The 27,997-nt window shown below is 40.5% G+C and overlaps 1 protein-coding gene across 1 annotated transcript; it reads left to right on the forward strand.

Annotated features, from left to right (window-relative positions):
• Window positions 1–27,864, forward strand: LOC113145570 (monocarboxylate transporter 1-like). The gene is made up of 5 exons (XM_026332428.1): window positions 1–182; window positions 12,904–13,234; window positions 23,860–24,003; window positions 24,089–24,898; window positions 25,116–27,864. The coding sequence occupies exons 2-5, from the start codon at window positions 13,018–13,020 to the stop codon at window positions 25,400–25,402; spliced, it is 1,458 nt and encodes a 485-aa protein (XP_026188213.1). The 5' UTR covers window positions 1–182; window positions 12,904–13,017; the 3' UTR covers window positions 25,403–27,864.
• Window positions 27,865–27,997: the final 133 nt, after the last annotated feature.

A 27,997-nucleotide genomic window follows, 5' to 3' on the forward strand; every position in this document is an offset into this window, starting at 1 on the left:
CACGCATGCGCAGCGGTTGTAGTATCTCCCCCACCATCCATGTGTTATCATTTAATTGGCTAAGGAAAGCCGAAGCTGCTGGATCTTCGAGTATCTGTTGTCACGATTAAGGACACCCCCGGAGACACACCGAACCGAATCACGGGACACCAAACGGAGAAGACCCGCCTAAAAAGATCGTGGTGAGTGAACGAGAGTGTGGCGGACTGATGTTAAAGGTTCCCAGTACGAGACAAAGAGGCTGCTGCTGAGTGAAACGGCGTGTATGCTGTTCACATCCCAGCCTCTGCTCGAAGTTGTACAAACGCTAGTTCAGCTCCCTTATTAGCTCATCCTTCGCTGCCTTTAATCAGGACAAGACTTAGATTGTTAGCTCGTTTTTACACATAAGTTAGGTTAGTTTCCGTCTCCGTGGCGTGATGCTGCCGGGCGCTATTTTTACTTTCACGTGTATAGTCTGAGCTCCAGGTCCCCTGGTAGGGTCAACACAGAGCTAAAATACAGACTAGGCACACACAGGGCAATGTGTGCACTCGAGTCACAGTTGTGATTTTCCACTTAGTACTACTTCCACTTAGTGCTATCTACTCTATGCAGAGCAAAACTTTATCTGTTGCCTTTTTGAGGTTAAGGGCTCAGTGGAAATATCAGTCACATGCAGTCCCATTGTTCCTTAGGTGCCGTGGCAGCGTGTTGATTAATTGACAGATAGCACTTAAAGGTGTGTAACCAGGAAGAATGATTGCTATGCCATCCTCCATTTGTGTTGGCATGGTAAACAGAACAAAGAACTTGTCTTTGTTGTTTACCATGCCAACAGTATCTAGTTTCATTTTGAAATTGGTGGTGTTCTCTGACCTCTAAACATCATTTGTTGAATAACTGTATGAATTTGTTGATTATAGTTTTAAGACTTTCATGTCTGTTTGAAAGTCTCATTTGTTTGAGTTGTGTAGTGAGGGAAGCTGCTAACATTCCCATTTTTAAATGTTCTTTAATCATATCTTAATCTTACTTAATACAGAAAGATGGGACTCACCTGGCCAGTATGTTATTGTTTTGTTAGAATTCAGTTATGTTATATTTCTGTTACTTCACATTTGTTTCAGAGATAATCATGTTTTGGCAGGCCTTTTTCTAAACCAGACTCAGGCACCACTGCTATGGAGAAGACACCAACTGGACACATGAATCTGAGCAATAGGGACTTCACAAGCTTGTTGCATTGAATGTTCATTGTTGAACCAAATAATTTGTAATGCTGTTGGTAGTGATTTGGACTGAGCCAATCCAAACCACAGAAGTGTGTCACCTTATATTTCCAACATTTTCTTATGAGAAATATGATTAGGACTTTTACTCCTGGAACCAGAGGAATCCAAAATCCATCCTCCCATTTCTAAACTCAGCAGCACGTGGCATTGAAAGGATCCCCCCTTTTTTGCATTATGGTTCTCATGGCAATACTTTAATCCCACCTTTATGTTACTGTGATGATCCAGGACTAGCCTGTCCAGCTTCACACTGCATAGTGTTTAGTCAGTGCTATTTTGTCTAAAGTTCATACCTAGAAAAGCAACTTTCTAACTACATATTAAGATGACTTGTTTATATAGTTCATTTAGGAATGCAGGCAAAATAGGCAGAAAATGAGTGGAGACATGTTGCTCGTACATGTTTGAGCACTTATGTGCGTTAGAATGGAAACATGGTAATGATTGAGAGAAAGGCACAAGTAGGACCAGATGTGGGGTGGGCTTAAGTTGATTTATTAGACACGTAACTGATACACAGGAAATTGATCACAAATCTTGAGCAATAGCAAGTCATAGTTTAAGATATCTTTTGAACAAAAAAATAATTTTTACCAGTTTTCTGTTGACTTTTCTGCCCATGATTTCTCCACATAAGTGCGTGAGAGAGGGATTTACGGCATAACATTCATTCCTAAGAGGTTTAGGTGGTCCTGTGGATGCTAAGTCTACAAATATTAAAATAGTCATTTGTTGTAGCCATAAACAGTTATTTTGCCATAAAGGGCAAATGTAAAGGGTCTAACTTGTATCTTGACATTGGAAGGTGAGTTTGCAACATTTATCAGTCATCTGTAAATTTTAGTTTAACTTTTAGAATAAAGATATTTCAGTTTCGATAATGTCACGTTACACTTACCCTTGAAAAGAATAACGTACCCCAGATAAAGCTCCATTCTTCCTGCCCTTATCAAATCTTCACAAGCTTTTGATGAATGGCTTGAGCATCCTGTCTTTTGTCTGCACTATTATAAAAATATGGGAAATCCAGAAGGCTAGATAGACAATGGGTTGTTAATCATAGCTGTGACAGTGTTTTGCCTGGAGTTGAACCCACTAATGTTTGACTCAGCAACTTATCCCAGAAGTAGTAGTATAAACTACATAGTATAAGTAGGTGTCATTTTTTGTAATACTTCAGCTGTTGAAATGAGCATTTGTTGTTAAAGGGATTTCAAGTAACTCCAACCTCTACACACTTTGGTAAAAGGAGCGTTTGTTAATTTAGAATGAATGGCCTCGTTGATAACTCCTTCAGGAGTTGTCCTGATTTACTGGTTCCCCACACACAAACAGACACCCCTACTATGCTCCAGCACAGACCTCAGGGGACATGGCATTATAAATCCATTACCACTGGGGTGGCTTGCTTCTCATTGACAGCAGGCCCCAAAACAGCATATTATGTTCCTCCTCCTTTCTCTCCATTTTAACAGCTGATGTGAGTTCTTTGGTTCTTTGGTAATTGAAACTCTTTGAAAAATTAGTTTCACTTAACTACAATGGCTAGTTTTATAAAGTGGTTATAATTACTGTTTTTTAATAAGTCACATCAAATGACAGTGTGAGAGTGGTCCCTAATCTGCAGCTCCCCTCAGCTTTATAGTTTCAGCTATCTGCTTTAAGTTTATTTTGTTTGCCCCCCCCACCCCAAAAAAAAAATGTCACTAGGGCTGGGCAGAATTTGATTTATGGATGTGGATATGGATGGAAGGCCAGACAGGTACACACACACACACACACACACACACACACACACACAGTGGGTACGGAAAGTATTCAGACCCCTTTTAAATTTTTCACTCTTTGTGTCATTGCAGCCATTTGCCAAAATCAAAAAAGTTAATTTTATTTCTCATTAATGTACAATCAGCACCCCATCTTGACAGAAAAAAACAAATGTAGAAATTTTTGCAAATTTATTAAAAAAGAAAAACTGAAATATCACATGGTCATAAGTATTCAGACCCTGTGCTCAGTATTGAGTAGAAGCACCCTTTTGAGCTAGTACAGCCATGAGTCTTCTTGGGAATGATGCAACAAGTTTGTCACACCTGGATTTGGGGATCCTCTGCCATTCTTCCTTGCAGATCCTCTCCAGTTCTGTCAGGTTGGATGGTGAACATTGGTGGACAGCCATTTTCAGGTCTCTCCAGAGATGCTCAGTTGGATTTAGGTCAGGGCTCTGGCTGGGCCAGTCAAGAACGGTCACAGAGTTGTTCCGAAGCCACTCCTTTGTTATTTTAGCTGTGTGCTGAGGGTGATTGTCCTGTTGAAAGGTGAACCTTCGGCCCAGTCTGAGGTCCTGAGCACTCTGGAAGAGGTTTTCTTCCAGGATATCTCTGTACTTGGCCGCATTCATCTTTCCTTGAAGTGCAACCAGTCGTCCTGTCCCTGCAGCTGAAAAACACCCCCACAACATGATGCTCCCACCACCATGTTTCACTGTAGGGATTGTATTGGGCAGGTGATGAGCAGTGCCTGGTTTTCTCCACACATACCGCTTAGAATTAACTCCAAAAAGTTCAATCGTGGTCTCATCAGACCAGAGAATCTTATTTCTCATAGTCGGGGAGTCCTTCATGTGTTTTTTGGAAAACTCTATGCGGGCTTTCATGTGTCTTGCACTGAGGAGAGGCTTCTGTCGGGCCACTCTGCCATAAAGCCCCGACTGGTGGAGGGCTGCAGTGATAGTTGACTTTGTGGAACTTTCTCCCATCTCTCAGCAGTGATGAATTTATGAGTTTCTTTACAAATAAAATCACAACTATTAGAGATAAAATTCAGCAGATGCTTCCTATACCTGCAATAAATGAATCTTCTACTACAGTAGCTCTTGAATCATCTGTAGGACCTCAGTTATGTTTAGACTGCTTCTCTCCCATAGATCTCTCTGAATTTACATCAGTAGTTGCTTCATCGAAATCATCAACGTGTCTCTTAGACCCCATCCCGACTAGACTGCTTAAAGACACCCTGCCATTAATGAACTCATCTTTATTAGACTTTGTAAATTTATTTCTAGTATCAGGCTACGTACCACAGGCCTTTAAGACTGCAGTAATCAAACCTTTACTCAAAAGCCTAGTCTTGATCCAGGAGTCTTGGCTAATTATAGACCAATATCCAACCTGCCATTTATTTCTAAAATCCTAGAAAAAGCTGTTGCTAAGAAGCTATCAGACCACTTACACAGGAATGAATTATTTGAAGATTTTCAATCAGGATTTAGAGCACATCATAGTACAGAAACAGCACTGTTGAAAGTTACCAATGATCTTCTCTTAGCCTCAGATAATGGACTTGTTTCTATACTTGTATTCCTAGACCTTAGTGCAGCATTCGACACCATTGACCACAACATCTTATTACAGAGACTGGACCATGTGATTGGTATCAGAGGAACAGCGTTAAGGTGGTTCCAATCCTATTTATCGGACAGATTCCAGTTTGTTCCTGTCCATGATGAACCTTCCACACGAACAAAAGTTAGTTATGGAGTTCCACAAGGCTCCGTGCTAGGACCGATTCTGTTCACCCTGTACATGCTTCCTTTAGGATATGTCATTAGGAAGCACTCTATTAATTACCACTGCTATGCAGATGACACTCAGTTATATCTATCTATTAAACTTGTTAACACAAACCAGTTAACCAGACTTCAAGCCTGTCTAACTGACATCAAGGCCTGGATGACCAGTAACTTTTTACTTTTAAACTCAGAGAAAACAGAAGTCATTATATTTGGGCCAAAAGATCTCAGAAATAACTTTTCTAAAATTATAGCTACTCTAGATGGCATAGCCCTGGCCTCTAGCACTACTGTAAAAAACCTTGGAGTTATTTTTGACCAGGACATGTCCTTTAACTCACACATAAAACAAATCTCTAGAACTGCATTCTTTCACCTGCGCAACATTTCCAAAATTAGGAACATCCTGTCTCAAAATGATGCAGAAAAACTAGTCCATGCATTTGTTTCCTCAAGGATTTAAAATCCTTCTTCTCAAATACAAATCCTTTCATAATCAAGCTCCTTCATACCTTAAAGACCTCAGAGTACCATATTATCCCAATAGACCACTTTGCTCTCAGAGTGCAGGTCTACTTGTGGTTCCCAGAGTTTCCAAAAGCAGAATGGGAGGCAGAGCCTTTAGTTATCAAGCTCCTCTCCTGTGGAACCAGCTCCCAGCCTGGGTTCAAGAGGCAGACACTCTCTGTACTTTTAAGGCTAGACTTAAAACCTTCCTCTTTGACAAAGCATATAGTTAGGGCTGGCTTCAGGCAACCCTGAACCATCCCTTAGTTATGCTGCTATAGGCCTAGACTGCCCGAGGACCATCGGTGCACTGAGCTCCCCTACCCTAACACCCTCCCCTCTCTTCCTCTCCTCCCACCTCATGTATATTCCACCATTGAATGTCACTAACCTTGTGCTCTCTCTCTCTCTCCCCTAGTTTGTGCTCTCTCCCTGTCTCTCTGTTCTCTCTGTACCTTCTGCAGGTGTCCCTGGTCCTGGAGCTGCATATCGCTGATGTGCAGTTACTGGTCCCACCAACCTGCAGTGTCTATTTATTGTTTCTGTTCTTTTCTCTCTGCTCTATCCACTCACCCCAACCGGTCGAGGTAGATGGCCACCCAAACTGAGCCCAGTTCTGCTGGAGGTTTTTTCTTCCGTTAAAGGGAGTTTTTCCTCTCCACTGTCACCAAGTGCTTGCTCCTAAGGGAATTGTTGGGTTTTTAGTTTTAGTTTTTGTAAAGTGCCTTGAGATGATTTGTATTGTGATTTGGCGCTATACAAATAAAATTGAATTGAATTGAAATGAATCTCCCTTCTTCATCTCTGGAGCTCAGCCACAGTGATCTTTGGGTTCTTCTTTACCTTTCTCACCAAGGCTCTTCTCCACGATTGCTCAGTTTGGCTGGACGGCAGGTCTAGGAAGAGTGTCACTGCAACGGGTCTGAATACCATGTGATATTTCAGTTTTTCTTTTTTAATAAATTTGCAAAAATTTCTACATTTCTGGTTTTTTCTGTCAAGATGGGGTGTTGAGTGTACATTAATGAGAAATAAAATGAACTTTTTTGATTTTGGCAAATGGCTGCAATGACAGAGTGAAAAATTTAAAGGGGTCTGAATACTTTCCGTACCCACTGTATATATTTACTTTTAAAATTAGCCAAATTATAATAGGGATTGCCTTGGTGGTGTACTTTTATCTGATGAAAAACATTTGATTCTCATGTGAAATTGAACTGGGAGGTGATTGCTAATATCCCGCCCCATTTAGGTTCCTTCAGCTTTATGCACACTTTCAGTATGTTCCTCAATAAAAAGCCTGACAAACCTGCTGTCTGTTGCATTTGCGAAGCTATGATAAGACAATTGCTGTTAATTAAAAGTTAAATTTAGCAGCACAGTCCATTTAAAAAAAAAAAAAAAAAAAATCTGACCTATTTTTAAAATTTTCTTTGAAAATTAAGTATATGTCGCTGCTGCTGCTTAGTTCAGATTTATTATGCAGCATTGAAAGACCTGTCTGTTATTGGCCCACCTCCCTTCCATATGACTTTCCCATGTGTAATTGAGAGGGCTAGTTTGTCTGTGTCGGGCTGAGCCTTGGATGACCTTTCTGTTTCTAAGTTCATAGACATTTCTTAATCCCAGACATCCTGGGACATAGAAGAGGGCCCAAGCCTGTGAGAATATGCGTGGCTATGTGTTAGTGAGCTCATTGGACGATGGGACCAATGGCAGGTCACTCTGTGAGCAACATGAGAGGGGCCAGCAACTCTTTGTCAGTCACACTGTGTGGCCTCTCGATGACCTGACAGTACACATAATTTACCGTCTGAAGTTCACAATACATAAAAGATCAGGGTCATAGTGTCTGTGCAGACATCTAGTGGGATTTAAGAGAGATGTTTTGTGACTTCTTTTTTTATTTTGACAATTTTGTTTTCTGCTGAGTAAAATAGATACAAATCTAAAATAAATATGTTCACTCCATGTGTCTGCATTGATTGAAGAGTCTGATCTTCCATTTACGCCACAAGGTCTGCCTAGATCATCATAGCCAGTTCCAAGTAAAAGTGGTTTCTGCCTGCTAGAGCACATGTCGTTCTGTTTTGTCTGTTAGCCTGCTGTTGATTAATGTGAATGTGTGGTATCTAAGAAGAGATGAGTAAGGAGGAAGTGGCACTCCTTGTTTGTGCTCATTTCATCATGTGCTCGCTGTTTGGTTTCTGATGTCATTCATTTGTTGGTCCTAAGTGCTACACACATCTGCATTCGTTGACTATTGTCGGAGGTCTCTGACCTGCATTACTGGGGACACAAAGTAAATGATAGAAAAACCCACCACTTAATTAAATTAAAAGAAGGCTATCTTGTTTTTAAAATGGGGGGGGGGGGGGGGGGGCATTATCACTTGAGAAAGCAGCTCAGAATATGAGCTCAGAAAGCAGTTCATATTTTTTGTTTTGTAATGTCCAAGTGTATGAGCAATTCGGTCGCATCAAACAATTGTATGTTCATATTTAGGAATAGAAAGTGCTCTTTGCACTTTAATCACGGAGATTACAGAAGCTCTTTTTTTTTTAAGCTTAAGGCCTAATTGTCTTTAAATTGCATCATTCTTTTCTGATGTTGCATCAGTCTTATAACACCATATATTACATATATTTGGTATTACTTTCATTAGTTCTTATTCTACAGTGTCTCATTGACTTTTCAGTCTGAATTGGCATGTGTGCAGAACACTTCATTTGAGCTGTGTGATATGTTATAATGTATGCAGGTAAGTGTTGGTCTGAATGTCCTCTACAAGCACAGTGAATATATTTTAGTCTGTGTAATAATATAACCCATCTGCTAAGCCAGCAGTGCAGAATGCACCACATACTGGCACTCTGCCGAGTGCAGACCAACATGGTTTTATGTCTATTAGTTTGAGCTTCTAAAATCTTGAAGTGACAGTGCAATGAATTTGTAGTGTTGCATAAAAGCAGTGGATGAATCACACTCACAATCAGGGGGAGTTTTTTGTCCTCCTGATGCAGATATACGTATATATGTATTTAGCACAGACCTACTTGTTGCTATTAGTGTCTGCTAATTATATGTATAATTTGAATATTATGCAATGTGTTAGGCTTTTAACTCAGTATAAATAGCCATGGCATCAAGTCAAGTTCAATAGTATATGGTCTGGATGGAAGGAATAAACTGACAATTCATATATGTCAAATTCCAACAGGCATGCTTTAATCATTCTACATTTGTTTGTGGTGAGAAGACAGGAAATACAACTTGAAACAGACAGAAACTGTTTTAAGCACTTGTGATGAGCATGTGTGGCCTAAGCTGTCTGGGTGCAGTATGATCACAGGGATGAGTTAACAAGTTACTGTGTACAAGTTACAGACTGATGGAGTAATGAGTTGAGCATGGCTGTTTACAACATGATCCAGGCTAAATGCCATGTCAGGGAACACCACACCTGGCTGTTGATTATTACAACAAGCTTAGTCCTGTTTCAGTAGTCTAGGACATGCTGTAATGTTATTCAATTTGACTCCCAATTTCATCACAACTTTTTTCATTTAACATTAACACTCCTCTGCCCCTTGAGTTTCCTCTATCCATAGCATTGTATTATTTGACTTTTCTACAAAGGCACTGTAGAGATTTAGTGTGTGCTTTGTAAATCTGTAAAGTCCATTTAGGGCAAATGGCCCAAACTATGGCAAGCAGTTTGAGCATAAATTAGATATCCTTGATATCAGATGTTCATTTCACATACTAGTTCAGTCTTTGTCAGAACTAGTTCAACATTTGATTAGTTCTTAACTAGTTAAACACACTATCTGTTACTAGTGAGCTAGTAAGGTCCAAATGGAGTAACTAGTTGACTAGTGACAATGATGTTCTCCTCACTAGTTAAGTAGTGGAAGACATTTTATCTCAGTAGTGAAAGTCTGTATCAGACATGTTCAGACTATGACTGAAAGTGTCACACATCTTTCCTACATGTTGGGCCTTTTCTTTAGCTAGTTTAGCATTTATTGGCACTAGTGAGCGACTAGTAATCAAACCTTTACTCAAAAAGCCTAGTCTTGATCCAGGAGTCTTGGCTAATTATAGACCAATATCCAACCTGCCATTTATTTCTAAAATCCTAGAAAAAGCTGTTGCTAAGCAGCTATCAGACCACTTACACAGGAATGAACTATTTGAAGATTTTCATAGTACAGAAACAGCACTGTTGAAAGTTACCAACAATCTTCTCTTAGCCTCAGATAATGGACTTGTTTCAATACTTGTCCTCCTAGACCTTAGTGCAGCATTCGACACCATTGACCACAACATCTTATTACAGAGACTGGAGCATGTGATTGGTATCAGGGGAACAGCGTTAAGGTGGTTCCAATCCTATTTATCGGACAGATTCCAATTTGTTCCTGTCCATGATGAACCTTCCACACGAACAAAAGTTAGTTATGGAGTTCCACAAGGCTCCGTGCTAGGACCGATTCTGTTCACCCTGTACATGCTTCCTTTAGGATATGTCATTAGGAAGCACTCTATTATTTACCACTGCTATGCAGATGACACTCAGTTATATCTATCTATTAAACCTGTTAACACAAACCAGTTAACCAGACTTCAAGCCTGTCTAACTGACATCAAGGCCTGGATGACCAGTAACTTTTTACTTTTAAACTCGGAGAAAACAGAAGTCATTATATTTGGGCCAAAAAATCTCAGAAATAACTTCTCAAATTATAGCTACTCTAGATGGCATAACCCTAGCCTCTAGCACTACTGTAAAAAACCTTGGAGTTATTTTTGACCAGGACATGTCCTTTAACTCACACATAAAACAAATCTCTAGAACTGCATTCTTTCACCTGCGCAACATTTCCAAAATTAGGAACATCCTGTCTCAAAATGATGCAGAAAAACTAGTCCATGCATTTGTTACCTCAAGGCTAGATTACTGTAACTCATTACTATCTGGATGTCCCAATATCTCCATAAAAAGCCTCCAATTAATCCAGAATGCCGCAGCCAGAGTCCTGACAGGAACTAGCAAGAGAGATCATATTTCTCCTATATTGGCTTCTCGTCATTGGCTCCCTGTAAAATATAGAATAGAATTTAAAATCCTTCTTCTCACATACAAATCCCTTCATAATCAAGCTCCTTCATACCTCAAAGACCTCATAGTACCATATTATTCCAATAGACCACTTCGCTCTCAGAGTGCAGGTCTACTTGTGGTTCCCAGAGTTTCCAAAAGCAGAATGGGAGGCAGAGCCTTTAGTTATCAAGCTCCTCTCCTATGGAACCAGCTCCCAGCCTGGGTTGAGGAGGCAGACACTCTCTGTACTTTTAAGGCTAGACTTAAAACCTTCCTCTTTGACAAAGCATATAGTTAGGGCTGGCTTCAGGCGACTCTGAACCATCCCTTAGTTATGCTGCTTTAGGCCTAGACTGCCCGAGGACCATCGGTGCACTGAGCTTCCCTACCCTAACACCCCCCCTTCCCCTCCCCTCCCCTCTCTTCTCTCCTCCCACCTCATGTATATTCCACCATTGAATGTTACTAACCTTGTGCTCTCTCTCTCCCCTAGTTTGTGCTCTCTCCCTGTCTCTCTGTTCTCTCTGTACCTTCTGCAGGTGTCCCTGGTCCTGGAGCTGCATATCGCTGATGTGCAGTTACTGGTCCCACCAACCTGCAGTGTCTATTTATTGTTTCTGTTCTTTTCTCTCTGCTCTATCCACTCACCCCAACCGGTCGAGGCAGATGGCCGCCCAAACTGAGCCCGGTTCTGCTGGAGGTTTTTTCTTCCGTTAAAGGGAGTTTTTCCTCTCCACTGTTGCCAAGTGCTTGCTCATAAGGGAATTGTTGGGTTTTTAGTTTTAGTTTTTGTAAAGTGCCTTGAGATGATTTGTATTGTGATTTGGCGCTATACAAATAAAATTGAATTGAATTGAGAATTGAATTTTATTTATAAGGCGCTTTAAGAACAGCAAGAGCTGATACAAAGTGCCGTACAGAAAAACAAATATACATTAAATAAGAATCATAAAAATAGGTTAAAAGTTTTATAAAATAAAAACAGTAAAAAACAGTTGGAGATGTGAAAGGGACACCTGACTAACCCCAATATACAGAGCATTACGATAGTCAAGGAATGATGTAACAAAGGCATGGGTTACCAAGTCAAAGTGCTGCCTTGACACTAGAGGTTGTAGTTTTGCCAAACGCCGATATGGATTAAATGTTTTTGTTTTCACATATAAACACTGTACAATGTCATGAAAGTCATATCAAGCAGATGATAGTCAAGAGTTATTGTGTTAACACAGTGTTAAATACAGTTGATTCAGGCTGGGAATATCTCGCCATCCTAAGCCACTCTGTAAATGCAAACGATATTGGCGAACAAACAGGTGGACGGATGCTGTGAACTATTTTTGCTACATAGGTCACAAAGAGGTTCAGTGGCATCTCTTTTGGCACTGTGGCGAGAGTAAAAGTTGATGTGTGGATTTTTTGAGGTCTGTCAATTTTTTTCTTGCTGCTATATTATCACTGGTTTAGTTCACTGTACACAGCAGGCCAAACTACTCACAGGCCACCGGGAAATGTTTCATTGTGCCTGGTGGTCTATTTTTGTATCCAATGTGTAGCAAACTTGTTTTTTAAGGTTCATATTTTCATAATAAAATGTTTACATGACTTCTCTACATTGTTTCCTATTAAAGCAAGATTAATCAAAAACACAATTGACCAATTGATTGACTTATTAAAATAGTCTTGTTGCAGAAGAGCATCAGTAAACAAGTCTTAAATAATGCCAAAGCCTGCAATCTCCAGCATCCCTGTCTGGTGCATGTGGTAATTTGATAAATGAAGGATTTTTTTTTTTTTTTTTTTTTTTTTTTCATTAGTGCTCATTTATGCACCACAAGAAAGCACAAAATAAAGAGAAGTTAAGTGTCATTGTGGTTTGCAAGGTCACCTCATGGCAAGGATGTTGTGAGTTCACTTTAAAAGTGTTCATGGGTAAACATAGAACAGTGTTGATAGTGTTCCTATATCCTATAGACTTATAAACATTGGAATGAGAGTTTATAATAAAACATTCCCAGTAGTCTGCTCGCTTGTTTGTTTGTCTCCACTTCCATAGTTGTCTGCACAGAGACTCTGGCCTTCAAATGTTCAGGGCAATCCCTAGTTGTAAGGCTGTAGTTCGGTAGTGAAAAAGGAGTGTGCACCGAGTTGCACCTCACCATGGTCTGATCTCTGACCTTTGTTGGTCTCCAAGGAAAATATGCCCACTGCTTTTCTACTGATGTTCTTTCTCATCATGACAGAATTTGGCATTAAGATTTAAACTTTTTTTTTTCTCTTCTCCTCCGCATTCCCGTCTTCCCATTTTTCTGCCACATAATTTATTTGTGCCTTTTTGTTTTGACAGCAAAATAGATAAGTAAAATTACAAGACCTTGGAAAGAATGTGTTTTTTGTGTCATCTGTGTGGGTTTTTAACAAGCTCTCCTCTGCTACTTCCACAGGTCCCATTTTGAGTCCTGATCATCTGTCCAGCTCTTCAGGCCTGAAGCTCAGCTGTCCTCTACCAGTGGCATTTGACTCCATCTTTTTCCTCATCTACTTCTTCGTGAGCAGACATGCCTCCAGCAGTGGGTGGGCCAGTGGGGTACACCCCACCTGAAGGTGGCTGGGGCTGGGCTGTGGTCGCTGGGGCCTTCATTTCCATTGGCTTCTCCTATGCCTTCCCCAAATCTATTACTGTGTTCTTCAAAGAGATAGAGGTCATCTTTGATGCCACACCTAGTCAGGTATCCTGGATCTCTTCCATCATGCTGGCTGTCATGTACGCAGGAGGTAAGTGGTGTCTATGTCTACCTGTTTGTTGTCTTGCTCCCTTTTTTTCTTTCTTTTTTTTTTTTTTTTTTTAATTCTAAAGGATGACTTTGAGAATACATGTTTAGGCAGTTGACTAAATCATTGATGTGGATAAGATGAGATTCATGCAGGTGGTAAATTTTTTTCTGTTGTGAGAAATGGTGGAAAATGTTCCCATGAGAACCTAAAAGTTCCTGATAAGCCCATTGTGTGTGTACACACACACACACACACACACACAGGATTTGTGTTGTTAACTAGCTACAGCTATTGTCTGTACAGTTGGAACATTGATGGTTCATGGTCAAGAAAAACTGAAAAACCACAGGATTACAGGCAATCAGAACTAGACACCTTTTTCACACAAGTCACTGCTAAAAGGTTTTCACTTCAAGTTAATATTTCATAGGTGCAGCTTTGGCATTCTTTACAGCCTTTGACTGAGCTATTTAAATGTTTGAATTGACTCTGGGGTTGAAATTAAACTGTTTTCATTATTTCCTAATATGTAAATGATTTGCTTGGTTAAATTAATAAAATATTTTTATACAGTCAGATTATTATTTCCTAAACCTGAAGATAATATCAAGAAATATCTTGGTTTGTCTGGTCTACACAAACAAAAGTTTACAGTCCCATTTGACAATTTGAAGTGGCAAATCTTCACTAGCGTCTACATCCTGCTCTTTCACCCTTCACTGAAGTAAAACAAAATCAAACACAAGTCGTCTTTATTCTCTGCTTTTACTGTCTGCCTCTGCCCATGTGCAATATCAGTTCCTCATCTCTCACCTTTTTTTCAGTGCTTTCTCACAGCTCAAATATCTCTTACTCCTGCTGGAAGAGGAGGCAGGGGACAATATAAGAAATTGGATACTTTGGGATACTTGCAATGAAGACATAACAAGCTTGTTTGTTCAACTGTGATCATATCAAAGCTGTTGGAGAAAAGCACTGCAGTATGTGTTTCCAAATTTACTGTATGCTTTAGCAGAATGTATAAGAACAGTACTAGGAAAACTCACAAAACACAAAGGAGAAAAACAGGCGTTGCAGGATTACAAGATTCAACATGAACTGAATCAATACAATACTTAAAGAGATGATTGCACAACTAAATGTGTTGGATTTGTAGTTATTAGCAAAACCAGATATCCTTTTCTGGTTTCAGCTTCTCTAATTTGAGGATTGCTGTCTTTTTTCGTCTTATGTGACTGTAAGATGAATAGCATTTGGGATTCGGACATGACAGGTCAACCTTAGTTTCTGGGAAAATATGGTGGATATTTTTCAGTATTTTTTAACCTTTTACAGGCCTCTGTAAATTATTAATAGCCCGGTTGAGATGATACTGTGAGCATTAATGAAAATAGTCTCTCAGTGCTTCTGTTTAGCAGGTTAATGTTTATGTTGGTATTACTTTGCCATGTCAGCATACTTAATTGGAATTTATTTTCTCAGCAAAAAAACTATGCAGAAAACATCAAAGTTACAAGCAATACAATACATACAAACGCAATATGACGGATATAAAAAAAAATGGTTAAAAACAATCAGGACCTAAAAAGGTGAACAGCCTCTTGAAAGGTGCTGTTCCTGAACCTGGCTGTCCCACTTTCATAAGCTCAGTCTTTTTAAAGATGGAATATGTTCAGCATTTTAGTGTGCCATCATTTGGTATGCATAGTTAAAACTAAACATGAGGTAGCGCATCTCAGATCTCAAATCTGATAATCTCAAACTTGTGTGAACTAAATTACTGGGCCTTAAATCATTTAAAAAAGACCATTTCTTGCCTTTCTGCAGCAAGAACTTTTTCAGACAAGATTTAGTTTGCTCCAGTTCCAGTTTAAGTTAAGTTTCAGCTCAGATTTCTCTGTCTCAAAACACAAAGCCAGTGTTTTTGTTTTTTTTTTTCCCCCTCATTGTTCCCCTCAGTCTTTCTCCCCCACTATATTTAACCAGAACCAGAACATATAAAGCACCATAATCTCAATTTCTTTCTCTGTGTTTCTGTCTCCTATGTTCAAATCTCCATATCTAAAAATGGTATGTGTTCCATCCTCTTATTTATTTGTCCTCTTCAGCACAGATAGCCATCTCGTGCTATTATTCAGGAGGGTTAGGCTTTTAGGAGAGAACAGTGAAGGAGGAACGGGGGAAGGGCGAAGTTGAGTAACAGAAGGCAGACATTAGACTAGTCTCTGTTTTTAAATTTTCTTTTTGTTTCACAATTCAGCCCTAACAAGCCTTATGTTTATATATTATATAGTTTATGGATTTGCCAGCTAAACCTGGGCATGAATTACTATATATTGTAACTAATTTGCTTGTTTTCCCCGTTTGTTTGAAAGTATGAAGCAAATTGCAGCGAGATAAAGTATAAAAGAGTTGCATCTCCAATAAAAGAACCTCATATCTTAGTATAGTTATTCAGAAAACATTTTTTATGTAAGTTTTACAGTATAATATACTAAATGTGTTATCCCATAAACTAAAGTGAAAGTGACTTAACTGGCCAAGTATGTGACCCATACTCAGAATTTGTGCTCTGCTTTTTAACCCAATCCCAAGTGCACACACAGCAAGTGAACACACACACACACACACACCGTGCACACACACCCGGGACAGTGGGCAGCCAATGCTGCGGCGCCCGGGGAGCAGTTGGGGATCCGGTGCCTTGCTCAAGGGTCTCACCTCAGTCATGGTATTGAAGGTGGACAGGGCGCTGGCTGTTCGCTACGTGCCACCGACAATTTCCCTGCCGGACCTGAGACTCAAACCTGCAATTTTCAGGTTACAAGTCCAACTCCCTATCCATTAGGCCACAACTGCCACGAAAGCATTAAGTGTGTATGAGATGCCTCTGTTTAAGAGTAGTCTATTGGTTTAGCATTACCCTTTGAAAGCAGTAGAGCTACAAGAGTTGTGTGAGCAATGCAATAAATTTCCAGGCCTAAACAGTGAGCTGATAATCAGTCAAAGCAACCAGTGACACTTAGATGGTTTTCACATTTCACATTGTGATTCGATAGGTTGTTACTGAGCAGTACCAGTTAGAAGTTTAAGTGTTTTTGCATGTTTGGGGTGAATGCAGGATAAGAGAAGTTTGCTGACCAAAACACAGGGCTATAGAGGGAAAACGTTAAACCAGATAAAACCGTTGCCACAATGCACCGCCATCCAGCAAATACATAAACATATGCCTATTGCTCTTGGAGTAAAATGCTGACTGAATATTACTAACCCACCTGCAATGCAGCCCCATGTATTGTTTTAACAATGCTGTTTTTAGGAGGAATGTTTGTTAACAAATCTTATGTAATGTCTAACAACTGACTTGTAAAACACTAAACTATAGTTTAACAGGGTATTGTTAGGTTATTTCTTGGAAAGGTGCAGTGACTTTTAACAAGTACTAACCCATATAAAGCTCAGGTCAGAGCCAGGCCAGCTGTTTTCTATTGTTCCTTTGTCTTTATGCTAAATTAAGCACACAAAGTCACATTGTCTCCAGCCTTATATTTAACATACCTACTTTCACAAGTGGTATGATCTTTTGATCCAGCTCTTTACACAAAAGCAATTAAGCTTATTTCCCCAAATGTTGAACTGTTTTTGCAGTGGTTGAGTCCAAGTGGAGTGATTTGTGGTTTCTGAGTAATATAATGGGTGGAGAAAGGAAATGCATTCTCAGTAGCTGTTTTTTGTTCCTGGTAGAACTGACTCATCACCAGTTGCTGCTCACCCTCAACACACTGGACAGCCTCTAGATCTGATCATGAACATCTTCTCTGTAAAGAGGAGAATTAGATATAGAACACTTTGCAGTAATAAGTGTCTCTGCTAAAATCACACAAAACAACAGCTCATCAAGCTGGGTTTACTCTAAATGTATTGGCTCACTGGTAATGCTGTGTCAGTGTAAAGCTGAGAACATGGCAGACAGAAAGAAAGCAAATAATTGGGGGGTTATATAATACAGTGGGTACGGAAAGTATTCAGACCCCTTTAAATTTTTCACTCTTTGTGTCATTGCAGCCAGTTGCCAAAATCAAAAAAGTTCATTTTATTTCTCATTAATGTACACTCAGCACCCCATCTTGACAGAAAAAAACAGAAATGTAGAAATTTTTGCAAATTTATTAAAAAAGAAAAACTGAAATATCACATGGTCATAAGTATTCAGACCCTTTGCAGTGACACTCATATTTAACTCACATGCTGTCCATTTCTTCTGATCCTCCTTGAGATGGTTCTGCTCCTTCATTGGAGTCCAGCTGTGTTTAATTAAACTGATTGGACTTGATTAGGAAAGGCACACACCTGTCTATATAAGACCTCACAGCTCACAGTGCATGTCAGAGCAAATGAGAATCATGAGGTCGAAGGAACTGCCCAAGGAGCTCAGAGACAGAACTGTGGCAAGGCACAGATCTGGCCAAGGTTACAAAAGAATTTCTGCAGCACTCAAGGTTCCTAAGAGCACAGTGGCTTCCATAATCCTCAAATGGAAAAAGTTTGGGACGACCAGAACTCTTCCTAGACCTGGCCGTCCAGCCAAACTGAGCAATTGTGGGAGAAGAGCCTTGATGAGAGAGGTAAAGAAGAACCCAAAGATCACTGTGACTAAGCTCCAGAGATGCAGTAGGGAGATGGGAGAAAGTTCCACAAAGTCAACTATCACTGCAGCCCTCCACCAGTCGGGGCTTTATGGCAGAGTGGCCCGACGGAAGTGCAAGACACATGAAAGCCCGCATAGAGTTTGCCAAAAAACACATGAAGGACTCCCAGACTATGAGAAATAAGATTCTCTGGTCTGATGAGACCAAGATTGAACTTTTTGGCGTTAATTCTAAGCGGTATGTGTGGAGAAAACCAGGCACTGCTCATCACCTGCCCAATACAATCCCTACAGTGAAACATGGTGGTGGGAGCATCATGTTGTGGGGGTGTTTTTCAGCTGCAGGGACAGGACGACTGGTTGCAATTGAAGGAAAGATGAATGCGGCCATGTACAGAGATATCCTGGTAGAAAACCTCTTCCAGAGTGCTCAGGACCTCAGACTGGGCCGAAGGTTCACCTTTCAACAGGACAATGACCCTAAGCACACAGCTAAAATAACAAAGGAGTGGCTTCGGAACAACTCTGTGACCGTTCTTGACTGGCCCAGCCAGAGCCCTGACCTATACACAATTGAGCATCTCTGGAGAGACCTGAAAATGGCTGTCCACCAACGTTCACCATCCAACCTGACAGAACTGGAGAGGATCTGCAAGGAAGAATGGCAGAGGATCCCCAAATCCAGGTGTGAAAAACTTGTTGCATCATTCCCAAGAAGACTCATGGCTGTACTAGCTCAAAAGGGTGCTTCTACTCAATACTGAGCACAGGGTCTGAATACTTATGACCATGTGATATTTCAGTTTTTCTTTTTTAATAAATTTGCAAAAATTTCTACATTTCTGGTTTTTTTCTGTCAAGATGGGGTGCTGAGTGTACATTGAGAAATAAAATGAACTTTTTTGATTTTGGCAAATGGCTGCAATGACACAAAGAGTGAAAAATTTAAAGGGGTCTGAATACTTTCCGTACCCACTGTATAATATGAGTACCACTCACTGCTCTCTTTGTGTTTTGCCAGATAGCAACAAAGATGGTGACAACAGGGTCAGTCTTGTGCTCAGAATAAACTGTAGTCAGGTATGTAAAGTGTGTTTTAGTAGACCATGTGCCTTTGTGCCCACCTCTTTTATCTCTTTGAACATAGAAACCCACCACCACAAACATGGCAACCCTCCAACAGAGGCTTAGTGGCAAGCAGTTCGACCTTGAGTGACTGACACAACACAGATCGGTGGTGTCCAAAAGAGGTATTTAGTGAGTGCGTGAGTGAATGCTCATGAATCCAGTGTCCTGGCCTTTCTGGTCAGCTGACAAGTTTCAAGGGCAAAGCCAACATGGTGGTTGAGAGGAAATGGATCCTGGCTGAGAGCACACTGGTACTAATGGAATCAGTCTTCTGGAATCATTCATATTTTATAGGTTTGATATGTGCACTTCTCTCTGTCCACTGGCTTAGATTTTCAGCCTTGGTCTCACACAGTTAGGACTGAACCTAACAATTATTTATATTAATTAACCAGTAGCAGTAATATGGGATTATAGTATATCTATTGATGGAGCATAAAGTGGCAAGTGGCACAGTGTGACAATTCTTTGCCATTTCACTCAGTGCATTAAAATATGCTTGCATGAATTTTAGTTTGATACGTAATGTACAGATACATGGACACAGTAAACAGAAAAACGAAGTGTAGCATTTACTATACAAAGATCTTTAGCATTTTAACTGAAGTAGAACATTGAAGAGAAGCCACTTAAAGGAATAGCTTGACTTTTTTTTTTTTTTTTTGGAGCTGGTTATTCAAGGTCTTACTAAGAGTTGGATGCAAAGCTCAATGTTGCTGTCATATTCGTATATGAAGCCTTAGCATAAGCCTTAAATTACCTCAATTCATACATCACTAAAATTGCGGTTTTACTAGCGGTAACTTGGAAAATAGTCTGGTCATCAGTTGAATTCAGTTAATGATATAAAACCAAGAGAAGTAGCATTTTTATTTTGAGAGGCTGAACTAGAAAATAGCTGTCATTTTTTTCACTTTTTTACTGAACCACTAATTGATTAGTTAAGTAATCATTTCAGCTCTACAGATTATTTAGCAGCAGTTGGGACTGAGGAATCATTCTCATTCTGTCTTTTTATGCACAAAGGCTGCACACAGAGGTGCTGTATAGACTGTGCAAGCCTTCACTTTGTATTCATGTCCAGCAGAGCCAGTGTCGGTCTGAGTCCATGTGAAGGCCCATTCATAGCGAGCCTGGCACGCAAGCAGAGACACGTGGACGCCACCTCTTCTTTCTTTCTTTTTCATTCTCTTCTTTTTGTGTTTCACTTTTTTTCCTCCCTCCATTCTCTCAGTAGCCTCTTCCTATCTGTTTGACTTTTTTTTTTCTTCAACAAGCCTTAAAACCCTCCCTTCCTTCTTTTTCCATCAAATATCCATGTAACAGCTACGTACTCCTTGTATTTTTGCCATCACAGCACCACCTGCTGGTGGGCAGATATAGTGAGTTGGAGTGATTATGCTGTACTTGCCATAGTAACTGTACTAATATTGTTTATTAAAGTTGTATTTAAAGGAATCTTATACATGTCATCCATGTGAAGGGATTAGAATTGGATTTGCTTGATCATAGTGCTACTTCTTTCATGAAACTGTTAGTTCTGCACTAGGACATGTCTGGATAGAAATATCAGCACATGTTTTGGTTGTGATTAACCAGCAATAGTATGTGCTGGAGTAGATTGAGCTTATTTTCCTGCTAAGCATTTTAAGTTATTGTAAATTTCTTTCTTTAAAAAAAATGTTTGTGTGTGTGTGTGTGTATATTTATATATATATATATATATATATATATATATATATATATATGTGTGTGTGTGTGTATATATGTGTGTGTGTGTGTGTGTGTGTGTGTGTGTATATATGTATGTATGTGTGTGTATGTATATATGTATGTATGTGTGTGTATGTATATATGTATATATATATATATATATAATATAATTTCCCTTCTCACCCCTATGGGTGGTGTGTGTGTCTTCCTCAATCTCGGGTCCTCTACCAGAGGCCTGGGAGTTTGAGGGTTCTTCGCAGTATCTTAGCTGTTCCTAGCACTGCGCTCTTCTGGACTGAGATCTCTGATGTTGTTCCTGGGATCTGTTGGAGCCACTCTCCCAGTTTGGGGGTCACAGCCCCGAGGGTGACGATTACCACGGGGACCACTGTTGCCTTCACCTTCCACAACTTTTCTAGCTCTTCTTTAAGCCCTTGGTATTTCTCCAGCTTCTCATGTTCCTTCTTTCTGATGTTGCTGTCACTTGGGATTGCTACATCTACCACTACGGCTTTCTTCTGCTGTTTGTCCACCACTATTATGTCCGGTTGGTTAGCCATCACCTGTTTGTCAGTCTGTATCTGGAAGTCCCACAGGATCTTAGCTCGGTCATTCTCCCTCACCTTTGGAGGTGTGTCCCATTTTGACCATGGGACCTCCAGCCCATACTCGGCACAGATGTTCCTGTACACTATGCCGGCCACTTGGTTATGGCATTCCATGTATGCTCTGCCTGCTAGCATCTTAAAACCTGCTGTTATGTGCTGGATTGTCTCAGGGGCATCTTTGCACAGCCTACACCTGGGGTCCTGCCTGGTGTGGTAGACCCCGGCCTCTATCGATCTTGTGCTCAGTGCCTGTTCTTGTGCCGCTACGATCAGTGCCTCTGTGCTGTCTTTCAGTCCAGCTTTTTCCAGCCACCGGTAGGACTTTTCGATATCAGCCACTTCTTGTATCTGTTGGTGGTACATGCCGTGCAGGCGTTTGTCCTGCCATGCAAGAACCATTCTTGCTCTTCTTCCTCTGCATCGGGCTTCTGTTGCCTGAGATATTCACTAAGTATTCCATCGCTTGGGGCCATCTTCCTGATGTACTCATGGATCTTGGCTGTTTCATCTTGGATGGTGGCTCTGACGCTCACCAGTTCCCCGGCCTCCTTCCTTCCTTTTAGTGTACAGTCTCAGGATGCTGGATTTGGGGTGAAGTCCTCCATGCATTGTGAAGAGCTTCCTTGTCTTGACATCAGTGGCTTCTATGTCCTCTTTTGGCCAGCTTATTATGCCAGCGGGGTATCTGATGACCGGCAGGGCGTAGGTGTTGATGGCTTGGACCTTGTTCTTCACATTTAGCTGACTTCTTAGGACTTGCCTTACTCACTGTAGGTATTTGGCTGTGGCTGCTTTCCTTGCGGCTTCTTCTTAGTTCCCATTTGCCTGTGGGATTCCAAGGTACTTGTAGCTTCCATCAACATCCGCTATGCTGCCTTCTGGGAGTTCAACTCCTTCAATCCTGACAACCTTCCCTCTCTTTGTTATCATTCGACCACACTTGTCCAGTCCGAATGACATTCCAATGTCGTTGCTGTATATCCTCAGTCCTGGCATACAGCTTGATGTTATCCATGTACAGGAGGTGGCTGATGGTTGCCCCATTTCGTAGTCGGTATCCAAAGCCCGTCTTAGTGATGATCTGGCTGAGGGGGTTCAGGCCTATGCAGAACAGTAGCGGGGACAGAGCATCTCCTTGGTAGATGCCGCACTTGATGGAGACTTGTGCTATCGGCTTGAGGTTGGCTACTAGGGTTGTTTTCCACAGTCCCATTGAGTTCCTTATGAAGGTTCTCAGGGCCCTATTGATGTTGTACAGCTCCAGGCATTCCAGGATCCGTGTGAGGCATTGAGTCGTAGGCTTTCTTGTAGTCAATCCAGGTGGTGCACAGGTTGGTCTGCCTGGTCTTACAGTCTCGAGTGACCGCTTTATCCACCAGTAGTTGATGTTTCGCTCCCCTGGTGTCCTTACCCATTCCTTTCTGGGCCCCGCTCATGTATTGAGCCATGTGCCTACTCATCTTAGCCGCTATGACACCCGACAGGAGCTTAGGGATAAGCTAAGATAAATATTCGACTTTCAGGTGAAATTTATGGAAAATGTAAAAAGTTCATACTACAGTGATATTATATCATGAAAGTAGGGAATTTAAGTAGAAGTATGCAATGGTAATTTCTTCATCTCAAACAATTTATTGAAACAAGCTAACAACAGTGGTGGGTATACCACAGCAAAAAATTTCAATGTCTCAATAACTTGTCAATTGTTAGGTGTCGTCTTGGTCTCATGATGTCAAAATGTGAACAGCATGATGAAGAGGACTGTTTAAATACAAACTGTCATTGAACCAGAACATTTAGTGGTCGATGGTCATGGATCAGACACTTGTGATTTTTGTGGTTAATCACCTTGTTAGAGAACACCATGTTATGCAATAAGTACTGAAACATTGAACAGTTGGACATGTGCATTCAAAAGTTTAAAGAAGGTCAAATTAAGTTCAGCTGTAAAGGTTATAGTGCATTTTAGGTGCATTCTGAAAAAGTCAAATATCCCTAACTTTTTGTGAGTAGTGTATATATACACATACATATATACACTCCTCTGAGTCTCCCAAAATGAATGGCCTGCAACTAAAGATTTATTTCTCTTTCCTAAAGCTCCTGATGATTAGTTAATCAGTAGATACTGTGTGTGTAAATAGCAAAAATGGCCTTATTGAACAGAAAAAAACATATTTCAGTGGATGTCACATTTCTAGTTATACTAATTATAGTCTAAATTAGCCTATGAAGAACGTGGGCTAGGCATATCAACAAGTAAATGTGCATTATGAAATTTATTTATTAATTACACTCTGCCAAATTTGGTGGGGGTGGTTTTAGATGAAATGGTTTTAGATGTCCTCTTGGGTTGTCTGAATGCTGACACTTTTTCAGCTGCATACTTTACCTGCACTTTTAAGTCTGCAGTATAGCTCTTTATTTTGGGTGGTATTTTCACTTGTTACACTAGGAGCTGTAGTTTAGCATGAACATAAATGTTTTAACTTTTTAGTTATTCTTGCTTATCTGGCCTTTCCCTCTAGGTCCTATCAGCAGCATCCTTGTAAACAAGTTTGGCAGTCGGCCAATCATCATCCTTGGTGGCTGTCTGTCGGGGTCAGGACTCGTTGCAGCTTCCTTCTGCAACACTGTACAGCAGCTCTACTTCTTCATAGGAGTAGTGGGAGGTCAGTCTGCTCATACATGATTTAGGTTAAACTAGTGTAGATCAATCGGTCTCCTTACATGACTGTCCTTTTCTGTCCACTTCAGGTTTGGGATTGGCATTCAACTTGAATCCAGCCCTCACTATGATTGGTAAATACTTCTACAAGCGGCGGCCAATCGCCAATGGCATTGCAATGGCAGGCAGCCCCGTGTTTCTGTCCACCCTGGCCCCTCTCAATTCCTGGTTCTATGATGAGTTTGGGTGGAGAGGAAGCTTCCTCATCCTAGGAGGACTTTTGCTCAACTGCTGTGTGGCTGGATCCCTCATGCGCCCCATTGGACCCAAACCTCAGTTGGCCAAGCCCAACCCGGAGGCTGGTAAGACTGTGGATTCAGTAGAGCCACAGCCTAAAAAAACAGTCCTACAAACTATCAACTCCTTCATCGACCTGACGCTGTTCAAACACCGTGGCTTCCTGCTGTACCTGATGGGCAATGTTGTCATGTTCTTTGGCCTCTTTGCTCCGCTTGTCTTTCTCTCTAATTATGCCAAGAGTAAGGAAATCAGCAAAGAAAAGGCTGCCTTCTTGCTCTCAGTGCTGGCATTTGTTGACATGTTTGCCCGGCCATCGATGGGGCTGCTGGCCAACACCAAGTGGGTCAGGCCCCGGGTGCAGTACTACTTCGCTGCAGCAGTCCTTTACAATGGAGTGTGTCACGTGCTGGCACCGCTGTCAGTGAACTACACTGGATTTGTGGTCTATGCCATCTTCTTTGGGTTTGCATTTGGATGGCTGAGTGCTGTATTGTTTGAGACCCTGATGGACCTGGTGGGAGCCCAAAGGTTCTCCTCAGCTGTGGGTCTGGTCACAATTGTGGAGTGTGGACCAGTGCTGTTGGGCCCACCACTGACGGGTAAGACTTACAATATGCATCACAGGAAAAGTGGGGGTTTGGGGTGGGGTGTTAAGAATGTCAAGAATTAATACGTTTTCTGCACTTTTTATCAGGAAGTTGTTTTGAAGCATCTCATGAATGCCATAAGGTTAGATTCCCTGAAAGACAGAAGCCTGAAAGAGAGAATGGCTCAGAAATGTTAAATTGCAGTTGTCTTTCTCTTGTCCACCTCCAGGTAGTTTCTATAACTACTACAGCCACTATGACTATACCTACATTTCCTGTGGCATCATCCTCATGATCGCAAGTGTCTTCCTCTTTGTCGGAATGGGCATCAACTACCTCCTGCTGGAGAGAGAAAAGAAAGAGGAGGAGAGAAGATACAGGGATGAGCCAAAGGATGAGAGTGCCGCCATGTTAGCACCTTCCCCTCAGTCCAATTCAAACGAGGACGTGAAGAACAGTGTACCAGCTGCTGTCACACTGGAGGATGTCGCCAAGATGGACGAAGATACGGTGTAGGAAATAGAAAATGGACTGGAAGGATACACACACTGAGCAGAAGCACACAAGAAAATTGCAGTTATTCTGTACAACCACACACAGTCTTGATAGAGAGATAATGACCTTAGTATGCACCCCTGAAGCCATAGAGCAGTTACTTTTATCATGCCACACATTTTAACTGTGTTCTGTCCTTTTGATTGGGTATTTGATGTGCCTTTAGTAAACTTAAGTTCCCCAGGAGCACACACACCCTAATTACATCAAACACCTGAAAAATGCACATCAGACAGGATGACTGTAAGACAAAAATCTGGTAAACTAAAGAGAACTTTACTCTCAGGATGCTCTAACAAATCGCTCAGCCGGGACCCTGAGTTTAACAGCACATTTTGTTTGTGTTAAGTTTTTTTCCCCTCACATTCGTATACACACAGTGTTTAGACATGTAAGAGATGTGTGTGGTGTGCTTGTATATAAATGTGTTTGTGCGTGTGTGTAATTTTGTATCATACACCCTCATCATACACTGCTATAATGATAAAGACAAGACACATCAAAATAGAAGTAGTTTTAAAGTTATGCTCCTCTGCTCCGTAGGTTTATCTGCTGCATCATCAGCACAATGAGACCATTCAGTATTGAATGACTCCAGACACTGGGCTGTAGGAATAACTGGCTGATGGATTTACTGTGTGTGTGTTTGCATATGTGCTTTCACCTGCCTGGTTGCCAGGAAAAAAAACCTCACCAAATTGCACAACTGTCCTAATTTTTAGAACGTTTTGGGTTGTATGACTCACAGCATCTTAGTGTTGTTTTTTTAAAATTGTGAATAAAATGTAGTTTACAATAACAAACCTTTATGATTTATAAACAGACAATCTGAGCAAGACATTTACAAATGGATTATACTGTATTTCTGATGAAAGGAAATGTGTGTGGGCGTGTGCATGTGAGAAGAATGGCAGAATGTGTGTTTGTGTCATCTGACAATAAATGGTTTCATTAGTTTGAAATTAGGCCACTGCAGCAACACACCTTGCAGTTTGTCTTGTAACTGTACAGAATTTTGTCATATGAGATCCCTAATGTTTGCAGTTTAAAATCGGCCCCAGATACTGAGTTTAGCTTTGGTCAATGACTGGGTTTGTTGGCTGCTTGAACCACTGACTGTTGCTTTAACTCTTGTTTGAAGACATTCTGTGTACACACCACAGGGAACATAAGACATGTCAGCCTGAACAAGCCTTCTTGTAGATCTTTTTATCTGCAATGATGAACTTTGGTAGTGTCAAAAATCTTCAAAGGAAGGATTTTTTTTTTTTTTTTTTTTTTTCTTCCCCTTTTTGCATTTTCTACCAACTTTCCTTTAAAGATTTAAATTATTTTGAGGTGATTATCTGTAACCTTAGGCTTATAGAAGTACTTGACCTGTATTTTTCCTATTGTCAGCAAATCCCATGAAAAGACCAGAACTAAAAATTAATCGATTGTACTAACAAATGGGGATCTGCAACTGATGATTGTTGTTGAATATTCTACGTCATTTTCTTAAATAACCATTTAATGGTTTTGTCTAAATTTCAACAAATGGTAACAATCTCAGATTTTAAGATAATGGCTTCAATTGTCTCCCTTTGGTCCTGCCGATTAAGTTTAAGAAACTATGCAAATTCACAATTGGGAACTTTAAACCTATATTATTATTTTTGCTTTAAAAGTACTTGTATAATTATTAGGTTGTTGTAATGGCAGATTCAATTTCTGTCAATCAGTTAAGCTCATGTACTATGACATTTTTATGAAAATATAACTTTTTTTTTTTTCCTTTCTTTCTTTAAAATCTGAGGATAGCCCTGTTCATTTGAATGATATAGCTGTGGAATTTTTTTTTTTTTTTTTAATATTCCTTGATGTGTAATCACTTGCTCCAAAATGTTCCTCTTCAGACTAAAAGATGACAACCACAGGCAGACAACATTGGAATGTAAATGAATGTGCTGATTCTTTTACACTGTATGCTGGATTTGTTTGAAAGCCGTTTCGGCAATTATAACATGACCAAATGTAAACCAGGTACTTGCAAAGTGTAGGTTGTTGTCTGAAAGTCAGTGTTCTGATTTTGACAAAGTCAATGTTTATATTGTTGGTACTAATGGGAAAATAGTTTCTTTCGTATGCGTGTTGTTTTTTTTTTCTCCTACCTGGCCGTGTTGAATTAGAAGCATATCTCTTTTTTGGGATACCTGGCAGGTTAATGTTTCAGTGGAAACGCTAAAGAAACTATCTGCAGACTGGCCTGCTCTCTTTGTGTCCACATTCCCCTGCTCTCAGCTGCCTGACACTCATGTTGTGGGTGTAGTCCATCAGCCAACAGGCAGGTCTGATTCAGTTGTTAAAATTCAAACTAAACTAAAACCTTAAACTGTTTTTTTGCCTTAGAGACAAGTGAAATGATAGGTTAACACACAAAGAAACAGTTTCATTTAAAAAACAAACTCTGTTTTGCAGTGCAGGCCGTTTCATACTGTGCTTACCCAGTGCACCTTCGTGTTTTTTTTAATAAGTCAGTGTATTAGATTTCTGAAACTTTTTTTGCAGTAGATGCTT

This window comes from Mastacembelus armatus, chromosome 7 (assembly GCF_900324485.2).
Source record: "Mastacembelus armatus chromosome 7, fMasArm1.2, whole genome shotgun sequence".
NCBI lineage: Eukaryota > Metazoa > Chordata > Actinopteri > Synbranchiformes > Mastacembelidae > Mastacembelus > Mastacembelus armatus.